This window comes from Stomoxys calcitrans, chromosome 5 (genome assembly GCF_963082655.1).
Source record: "Stomoxys calcitrans chromosome 5, idStoCalc2.1, whole genome shotgun sequence".
NCBI lineage: Eukaryota > Metazoa > Arthropoda > Insecta > Diptera > Muscidae > Stomoxys > Stomoxys calcitrans.
In genome coordinates this window covers 18,272,820-18,283,976 of record NC_081556.1, presented here as the reverse complement: position 1 = coordinate 18,283,976, position 11,157 = coordinate 18,272,820, and the positions used below count along the sequence as shown (strand labels likewise).

Here is an 11,157-nt window from a genome sequence, read left to right as displayed (position 1 = left end):
CAATGGCGAATACTTTCAAACAGACGTTAAGAAGGAAAAAGAGGTAAATAACAAAAAGCAAACCAAAAACGATAATGAAAAGCCGCCAAGACATCAAGCCAGCAAAAATAATACGGGTGTCGATAAGAAAAATGATGCAAAAACTAAGAGAATCAAAAACATTAAACAACATCAATACTTTGAAAGACCAGCAAGATTTCAAGCCAAAAAAGGTAACAAAGATAAAAAAGCCCATAACGATGACGAGGATGACGATGACGATGAAGAGGATATTGACACGAAGCCTTCAACATCGAAGTTGGGAGAAAAAGCACACTTGGCACATTCGATGAAAAAAAGTAAGTATTTAAAAAGTATGATGGATTTGGAAAAATTTCTGCAGCCTTTTCAAAAATAAATCTGATAAGATTATTCGTTCTCTGCCGGTGTTCTTAAGATACATTAACTTCCCAACCCACAGCATTCCCAGCAAACATTTTGCTAATTCTCATATCAACACAATTGACAACCGACCATAGAGTAACAGGCTGAAAGCAACAGGGCCTTTTTTTCTTATATCAAAGAGTGCTATTCGACTTAATGCTCAATTCCAAGCCGTAGGGTATGTCATATAAACAAAATTGATCGCTCATGCCACCACAAATTTCAATTCCTGCGATCACCTTTTCCACAAACCATGCAAATTGACACGCTAATCTTTTCAGAACATTAATGGAATACGAATCTGTCAATTATTTTTAATGCCAAACATTTTTTTTGAACAAGAGCATCAATCAAACACCGTTTTAATTATATAAAAAACATGTAAACTGATGAAAGACCCTTAGGTGGCTTAAAAGTTTATTTCAATTTAAATGAGGGTTTTTGGAGAATATTGTTTTCATTGGTACTTCAATATTGCCATATCTCCTCTTATTGCAAATTGTACTTTCAGTTTCTATTCTAACTGAAACTGAAGATGATTTAACAGTTTCTCTTATACACCGTAAAGCAGAGGTTTCCATTTCCGTCTATGACATTGAACGTCATTTAATAGCAATGGTTATCCCCTCCCAATGCTGGCAACATTTGTGAGTTACTATGTCATGTGAAAACTTCACCGCATTGCTGCGGCACGCCGTTCGGACTCGCCTATAAAAAGGAGGTCCTTTATGAAGGAGCTTAACCTGGAATCGGACAGCACTCATTGATATGTTTGAATTTTGCCCCTGTTCTTTAATGGAATGTTCATGGACAAATTTGCATGTACAATTATTGTTTCTTTTTTCTCTCCTTGTTTTATAGAAAAGCAACATCAAAACGACACAAAAGTTGCTAAAGTTTTGAAGAGCGTTGGCATGACGCAAAATAACACCAAAGCAAGTGTGGAAATAAAAGACGCAGTTCAACCGTTGTCTCCAAAGCCATCATCAAAAATTAAGAAACCTACGATATCAGTAGAAACTCAATCTACCATTGATGATGAAGTTGCCAAGAAGAACAAAAAAACTCAAGAGAGCACACCCTTGGCTTCTAACATTAACTCTAATGCCACTCACCAAAAAACTTTTGATGCGAAGCTAAGCGAACTTAGAGCGGGTGCTGATAAGAGGCCAGGGTTATCATTTGAACAATTTCAACATATGATGGCTAAGAGAGGAAACAAAAATGGTGATTCAGTCATTGCCTCAAAGCCACCTGCAGTCATTTCCAAAAATTTATTCAATCAAAATATGGAATCAGGCGCCAGAACTCAAATGACTGAGATTTCTGCAACAACATCAGCAATTCAACCACTATCAAATCAAGTAAAATTCGATCCAAGTTCTTCGAATGTTAGTTCAGTCCAAATCAAATCTCTCTATGCTTCGAAACCTTATAATAGTTTAGATAAAACACCCTCACAACAAGATGGTGGCACACGACTTGCCACAAGTTCGTTAAGTCGTCCAACTGCTTTTGTGAATGCCACCGTAGCGGGTCAAAACGCTGGTGGAAACATTTCCCGTACTACAACAAATATTTCGTCAACACCTTTAATAAATAATTTACCAATAGATACTGCTGAAAGAGTATATCCTACATCAAATGTGGGATTAGGTGTTTCTAACCCTACTCCTGTATCCGGATATTCCTCAACCTCTTTAAATAGGAACGCAGCAATAACAAATATTAATCCTGGTTTGAATTCACCCATATCGGTGGCAACAAATACAGTTCATACACATCAAGGAACATCGTATAGTCAACCACATCGTCCAATTAGAAATTTGCAGCCTCAAACAAAGAAGGATGATAAATGCGTTATAGCTTAAGTTATATTTCATTATTGCAATATTCTTGTCAGCTCGAATGGGTATAGTGTAAACCATTATAGCTGTGGGTGTGTGTTTTGTGTTCTAGTATGAAGATCGTATATTTTTTCCAATGATAGGAAATGTGATAGGAAATTGTGTTTTAAGATTTTGTTATATTGCATTGCAACTTTTTATTTATTGTTTTTTTTTTTTTTTTTTTTTTTTTTTTAAGTTTTTTAAAACTTTATTTACTTTTGTAAGCAATAACCCTACTGCTTTGTAGGTGTTGTGGTCAAAAAATATTTTAGAAGTCTTTATGCCATATTTATGCGTGTGTATATGATGGCATAAATTGATTTCAAATTATAAGATGACACACAATCTCAAATCAATTTGTTGTTATTAGACTCAGGAGGCCTACATCTTGAAGTTGAAAATTCATAAACCTTTTTTGTTTATAGTCTTGTGATTGCATCTAGTTTTGGCTTCCCAAATAATGTTTTTCATTTTGAAGGTCTCATGTGTTAAAAAAATGCTGGTATTACCGTGGTTATTACAGGGAATTAAGTGGTTAAAGTGGCAGTGCTACTTTAGTGTTTACACCACCTACCATGGACTCGATTTGATATATATTTTGTAATCATATCAATTTGGGAACTTTCAAGGTTTGGACTTTCTTTCCCTCGAATGTAACATAACATTAGAGTATCATATTTGGGTTTATAATAGTATTCGGGTTTGGTCACGCCAATGGGAAGTTTCAGTTTTCAGTTGAACATTGGCACAGTATAGGTACATTATTCGTCTGTAGCTTGCCTAATCTTTGATTAGTCTGCCTTAACCCTGTGGTCTGACATTAATGTCCCTTTAGAAAGACATTTCATTCGTAAATGTTAGAGAGGTTTGATAATGACTTCATCCTTACAATCAAATTTATGCTGCCATATTCTGCAATTCGTTAATGTGATGGAAAAGAGTAAGGTAGGGGAAACCAACATACTCTATAAAAGCGCCTAGAGCCAGGGGGATCGAAGAGAAGTTGTCATCGGTGATATTTTCGTCCATTTAGCAACTTAAGGCTTCTAAGGTTACTCCCAAATGATAAGAGAATAGCCTGTCTCATTGCATTTCTTACGCTGTCCCAGAATTCTGGAATGCTCATAATTAGAATTCAGCTTTACGCAAAACTAGAGAGCACGACGCTTTGTGCCTTTTTTTTAATGCATTCAGGTAACTGTTGTAGATTTCACCTTTACTCAGCAGCTGACTATGGTGTCCTTCCCCATGCACCAGCCATTTCTTTGGCCTTATTCCCAGACCCCTTACTTTCCAGCCGTTGTACACGGTTTAGGGACCAATGAGCAATTGTTTTTTTAGAGTTTAACGCAGGTTTGTGATGTATTTAGACCAGGGTTTTTTTTCAAGGTCTAGGGACCTATAACCCATAGTTTTACGCCGAAAATTTATTATATCTCAGCGATTTCATATTTTTGCTTGCGGTTAACTTAGAAAAGGTACTATATTGGACTATATCTTAATATAGCCAATATTTTGGTCGAAATTGAGTTGTTACTATTTTGCTTCCATAGAAGACGCAATTTGATTTTACTTGAAACTACTATGTGTAGCAGAAACAGATTACAATTTAGTTTCCATTACTAAAAGGCACGCAAAATGGGAAGAAGGGCAATGTCTTCTCCTTCCTTCCTTCACAGGACCTTGATGACAGTGCAAAATACAGCATCAGCTAGAGCGCTTTTTTGGCCTGGCTCATTATTCTCTACTATCCCGAACCCAGCAAAGTGTAATAGTCTTCCCCATGGTTCTAAGATGCTCTTTGCAATTCCGAACCATACTCGACCTCAAAATGGCCGTGCCACAGCTTTCAAAGTCTTCAGCTGTTTACACTCCGTGATGATCTGATCGAACAATTGTTTTGCATTGAAATCATCTTAAGGGTTTTCAGGATCGCGAAAACCTCGATCTGAAATACGCTACACCATAATGCGACTCTTGCCTCCTTCAATCTTGCCCCAAATGTGTACGCAGACAGTCCAGGAAAGCGTTATATCACCAGCCCAGAGCACCCTCTTAGGGAAAACGAGGTACATGCCTTAGCAGAACAGTACAATGTCCAAAGTTTGGGAATCATCAAGTTTCTGACTCCTTCAATCTGGAGGGTATGGTCGAGTGAGTGTCGTCAAAGAACCCATGAGTATCCCTTTGACCCCACACCTTGAGGATCCTTCTCCATTAAATTTTCTGGTCAAGAATCACTTCAAGATATCTATCTGGGGCCAATATGGACTGATTCTGTTCAGTAAAAATTGTATTTAGTCTTGTTAAAAGACCAGTCTACATATTCTTCTTACATATTACGGGAAAATTCAAAATATGAATAGGGCTGAGGTATCAAGATGTAGATTACATCATGTTAATGGGCTGCGATTCGTTTGAAAATAAAACTATTTTTAGCTATCGCTTAAAATATTTGTTTAAGAACATTATTCAATGTTTGCTTATGCAGCTAAATCTCCTTTACATAAAGCTTGACTATATTATTTGAAATATAAGACATTTTTTTTTCCAACAATTTGGTATGGCATTATTATACATGTGGCTAAAGAACTGTGACTGTTATTACTTTGTCATCGATAGAGTGTTTATTTTAGCTTGAAAATTACTACGTTGCAAAACGCTATATCTGCATTGTTTGAATTACAAATGATGTATTTATTGTATGAGGTGGAAAATCCCAGCTGTGTGATATCAGCAGAAATTAGTGTACTTGTATATGGAAATACAAAACACTAGATATTATGGAGCACTAATTGCCAAAACGAGCCAAACATAAAAAGTGCAAAGCACTGCATTCCTCATAAAGATTTAATGCCTAATTAATTTTTGTTTGAAACCGATTGATGGGCAAGGAGAAACTTTATGAGTATGAAATGAAGCAACAAATTTGAAAAGCTTTATTGAAGAGAAAATGGCGTTTAAAAATGTACCATTTAGTTGATGAGAATTGTGATGAAAAGCTGATTCAGTATATATAAATGAATTTTATGTATATAAGACTATAAACTGGATGAGAAAAAAATATAAAACTAAAAAAAGTAATAAGTCGAAAAAAGTAAAAAAAAATTGAATAGAAAAAACAATAAATAAAATTAAATCAAATAGAAAAAAAAAATAAAAAAAAAATGTTCAAGGAAAAAAATAAAATATAAAAAAAATAAAAATAAATTAAAATATACCTTAACGACAATAGAATAAAAATAAATTAGATAAAAAAATAAATAAAATAAACAAAAAAATTAAACAAAAAATAAAAAAAAAAATAAAATAAAAAGAAATAAAAAATAATATTAAAAAAAATAAAATAAAAAAAATTAATTTAAAAAAATAAATAAAAAAAATTAAAATAAAAAAACGATTAATTTAAAAAGATAAATTAAAAAATAAAATAAAAAAAATAATTTAAAAAAATAAATTAAAAAAATAAAATAAAAAACAAATAATAAAACAAAGAAAATATTAGAAAGTTAAAAAAAATTAAATGAAATAAAATAAAAAAATAAGGAAATAATAAAAAATATAAAAAAATGTAATGAAATAAAATAAAATCTAAGGAAATAATTAAAAAAAATAAAATAAAAAACTATTAAAAAATAAAAAAAATAGAATAAAACAGAAAATAAAATGAATAAAAAAATAAAACAAAATAAAAAAGTTAAATAGAAAAAAAAATAAAAAAAGTACAAAAATGAAATAAAATTTACCTTAACAACAATAAAATAAAAATTATAAAATAAATAAAAAAATTAACATAAAAAAATAATATAAAAAAAAAATTACATAAAAAATAAGTAAAATAAAAAAATTAAATTAAATTAAATAAAAAAGGGGAAATAATAAAAAAAAATAATATAAAAAAATAAAACAAAATAGAAAGAAAATAAAAAAAATTCAATAGAAAAAAAATATAAGAGAAAAATAAAGAATAAAAAAATGAAAATAAAATATACCTTAACATCAATAAAATAAAAAATAATAATATAAAAGAATGTATATAAAAATAATAAAATAAAAAAATTAAATTAAATAAAAAATAATAAAATAAAAAAATACTAAAACAAAGAAAATATTAAAAAGTAAAATAAAAAAATTATATGAGATAAAATAAAAAATAAAAAGAAATAAAACAAAATAGAAATAAATAGAAAAAGTAAAAAAAAGTTGAATAGAAAAAATAAAAAAAGTTATAAGAAAATAAATAAAGTTTAAAAAAATAAAAATAAATTAATAAAAAAAAATAAATTTATTGTTTTTAAGGTATATTTTAACCTTAACAATAATAAAATAAAAAACAATATAAAATAATAATATAAAAAAAAAATTAAAATAAAAAATACAATAAAAAAATAAAACAAAAAAATTAAATTAAAAAAAATAAAATAAAAAAAAATAATAAATAAAAATAATAAAATAATAAATATTAAAAAGTAAAATAAAAAAATTAAATAAAAAAATAGGAAAATAAAAAAAAATAAAAAAAACATAAAAAATTAAAATGAAATAAAAAAAGATAAGGAAATAATAAAAACTAATATAAAATAAAAAAATGCAAAAAAATGAAAGAGAATACAAAGGAAAAATAAAATAATATAATAAAATAAAAAATAAAGTATATAGAAAAAGAAATGGTATAAAATAAAAATCAAATAAGAACATAAAAACAAACAAAAACATTCCGAAAAGGAAAGAAGCATAAGCTTATAATAAGTAATAGAAATAAGCATGACTTATATTAAAAATGTATGGTCATGTAAACTTTTTTTTAAACAAGTTTAAATGTAACACCTTGGAGAATATATAACTATATGCTCTCTATAGTTTTTTCTTACTCTGCAAGGATCTTCTAAACACACAAAAAAGCACATGCCTTTAATTTTATAATATGATTTTGTTATTGAACAGGTATATTTTGAATAATATTTTAACTTTTAATTAACTTTTCTATGTATTAACCTATCCTATGTTACATATGCGTATGTATATGGTTTCAACCATAATCTCATACGCATAAAATCGTTTCAACATATTAAATTTATCTTAAAACGTATATAATATTATTCAATAATTTTTCTTATATATTGCAATGTTTAGAGTTTAAACATTTAGCGTGGATAGTGCTGGCTCACACCATCCACCATATGTTCATTGCAATGTACAGAAAATGTTTAAAAATGAGTTCTCGTATATATACATATTTATATAATAATAACACATTAAAAATATGGTGTTGGGAACCTTTTATCTTCTTATATATATACATATGTATGTAAAATAAATATTTTATCGGAATAAAAATATGAAAAATAAAAAAATAAATCTAAATGTTGGTTGTATAGGCTAGAAAGAAACCCCAAAAGCATTTCTTGACGACGGTAGCCCGTATGATTTAAAGACAAAAGCAATAATCCGCTCACAACTGACTCATACAAGACAGTTTTGCAGGATAACTAGTAAGATGCAGTAAATAGTGCGACCTTGGTTGGCGCCCACCACCCATTACTGATAATGAGAAATAGCTGCCCGAGTGGACCAGATCTACTGGGGACTAACTGAGATCCGTGACAGACTGAACTCTTCTCGTTCAATGTTGGACGATACTATCCCTAATAGTTTGACCGGAATGCAGCACTGGGCCCCATGACATCTTTAGATCATTAAATCTGACTGCAGTGGCTCTATGTAACCGCTCCAATTGGATCGGCCATATTTTTAGAGCTAGATCTGGCCGGACCAAAATGGTTTCCGAAGGAGAGAAGGAAAGACTAGGAAGATAGAAAAAAAGATATAAAGAGAATTTAACATTTATACTTCCAACGTATGGCTACAACAACCACAACAACGAGAGACGTAAGGGATGTGGATACCTAGTTACAAATGTGATTGGCTTTGATTTGGCATAGTCAAGGTCAATCTTGGTGCCTCCATCTAAACAGTGGACAGACATGACATTGCCGAGGTGTCACCAACGGTAGCTTTGGAGCAGCAATACTTTAAAAATGCCAGGAAATGGAAATATTGGGTTGCCCAAAAAGTAATTGCGGATTTTTTAAAAGAAACTAAATGCATTTTTAATAAATTTAGAATGAACTTTAATCAAATATACTTTATTTACACTTTTTTTCTAAAGCAAGCTAAAAGTAACAGCTGATAACTGACAGAAGAAAGAATGCAATTACAGAGTCACAAGCTGTGAAATAATTTGTCAACGCCGACTATATGAAAAATCCGCAATTACTTTTTGGGCAACCCAATAGATGCGCTCTTACTATATTTGCGTGAGAAACTTGATTGCTAAAACCTTCCGATACAAGATTGCATTTTGTCACACTGTTGGAAAAGAATGAAAAAAATAGAAACAATTTCTCCAGGGGCCGAATTACCGCATACGTGAACGAGTAAAATTGGGCGAAAATTTTTGTTTTGGTATTACCGCATTCGTCAACGAACAAGCACTTTCGACATTCGTTAACGAGGGCATAATCGAGTATCAGCTGTTCGAAATTCACTCGTGAGCACTGGAGCAATCCAATAGAATTGTTACTTGATATAAATATTTAAAATAAAAGTAAAAATTTAAAGTTTTGAGTGTAATTATAATATGAAATAAATAAATACATACTTTTTCGTATTTAGGAATTAATTATGCAAAAAAAAATGGGCTACAAAAGGTTAAAATTGCTCAATTCATGGCCATCCGAATTTGGCAAAATCAGCTGAGTACAATTTTTTCTCACAAAGTGCACTATCTGTCAACGAGTTTTGGTCGTGTGTATGTACTGTAGTTAAGAACCATAACGCACACAACGAAAAATGGCGCGAACTCGTAATATACTCAAAATCAGAGTTGCACTAATCACTTTTTTGGCAAATAGTGCACGCAACATTTTGTTGTTTGGCAACTGCCACTACCTGTAAATGAATATATCTTGAAAAAACACAACTAAAAAATTACGTTCTTGCGTTCTTGTGTGTGCAAAAAAAAAAAAATACAAAAACAATCAAAAGAAAGCCTTCTCGAGGACAACAAAGCAATCGATTATTGTTTCGAAGAAACGAAACTCGAAGTCTCGTGATTCGAAAAATTTACAATTCGATTGAAAAAACTGGAAATTTAATGCCGTGATTACGGCCCATGTTGCTATACGCGCAATCACTCGTAACTCGAAGAAACGAAACTCGATATAGTATCGCGATTCGAAAAATGTACAATTCGATTGAAAAATCTCGAAATTTAATGCCGTGATTACGGCCACGTTGCTATACGCACAATCACGCTCACGAATCGCGTAACTCAGGCGTGATTCGACAACTCTCTTGTACTTTTCTACTCACGCTACTACTAGATCCATTGTGTTTCCCTGGAAGAGAGCCTATAGATGCGCTTGCGCACATATATCGTGACAATTCGATCGAGTCTACCGCTCTTGCATTGAAAAATATTACATCCATCCAGAAGCCTATATGATTCCCTTATTTCTAAGAACTCAATGAAGATTCTTGTCTCGGTGCCCACTCTAATATGGACCTATGTGTATAGAGAAAGTCCAGGGAAAGGCGGGGTACTTCCAGCCAAGAGCTTATTTCAAGGGAAAACGACGTCTAAATTGGCAATAAGGAAAATTGCCCCACCTTCGTAAAGGGCACTGTCAACCCATTGGCCATTAGTATGAAAATAATTGTTGTTGTTGTAGCCATATTTTCATTTGGAGGTGGCGACCCTCATCAAGCCCCTGTAGGTGAGCAAGCTCGTTCCGGGCCAAAGGACCGATCACCGCGGGAACAGTGTGGCCATTGATTATTTTAAGGCGCCAATAACCCGCCTTGTCATATCGACCACCGTGGGCACTCAGTATTTGTGCAAGAGCCGGTCAATGAGATTTCGCTCGATACCGCTGATTTTCCGCGACTGCGGTCGCAGCTACTCCATATGGAGCATTCCACTAGTGTTATAGAGATATAGTCATACGGTCCTATTCTTTGTAGTATAAAATATGTTCGCGTACTTTTCCAGTAAAAATTTGCAGGAGTGTAAAAATAGCCTTATTTCTATTTTGCTATTTATTTGTATTAAATAGCTGATTTTCATGAAACAGCTGTTTGATGCTGCAAATTTCTGCTCGGAAAAAAACTCCAGTAGAAATTTACAAGCTCTCAATTACCGATCTCTCAAGATTTAGCTTGCTATCATGCCCTCTCTAATATGCACCTCTCATAATCACTCCAAGTGGCCCGGTTTTAGCGCTTTCGGTATAAAATCGCGTCGCATCATGCAGTCGGCTCATAGTTCAGCAAAACGTAGTTCCTCAAAATCTACTCGAGGGGTCGTATGACAAACGGTTAAACGCTTTGGGGTCTGTATCATTACCTTTCTCAGATTACCCACTTTACATTTCTCTGTTCTCATGTCCCCAACTTTGGCACAGCGTTGTATCAGAGAGCCATTAGCTCACAGCTTGACTTTGTATAAGCTCTGGTAACTGTTAGTATACTTCCAATAGTTTGCGACTTCTTGGAATGCAACCTGCCGCGCTGGACTCTGTAGCAGGCGGAGTTCTGCAGGGTCTGGTGACGAAGAAGGAAAATCGAGCACCTACTGTGTCAGTACCCTGCAATCGTGAGCAGTAATGGGAGTGGCACGTCTTTGCGTTCCTGTATTTTCTTCTGGTACTCAGCCCCCTCGTCATTCTAATCTACTATAAAAGCGCAATCCCATGGCAGTCGGTTGTACGTACCGGATTGACCCAATGTATTCCTTCATCGGCAAGGGCTACTACAACTCTAAATAAGCACCGCAATTGTAGTA

General features: G+C 32.5%; 1 protein-coding gene across 1 annotated transcript in view; it reads left to right on the top strand.

Annotated features, from left to right (window-relative positions):
- The window catches only part of LOC106084336 (uncharacterized), a 23,046-nt gene extending 18,033 nt beyond the window's left edge, over nucleotides 1-5,013 (top strand). Inside the window, exons 15-16 of the mRNA XM_013247938.2 lie at nucleotides 1-338; nucleotides 1,285-5,013. The exon at nucleotides 1-338 is cut by the window's left edge and continues 580 nt beyond it. Of these exons, the coding sequence (XP_013103392.2) occupies nucleotides 1-338; nucleotides 1,285-2,294 (1,348 nt within the window). The 3' untranslated portion in view covers nucleotides 2,295-5,013. The remainder of the gene's footprint in view (nucleotides 339-1,284) is intronic.
- The last annotated feature ends 6,144 nt before the right edge of the window (nucleotides 5,014-11,157 follow it).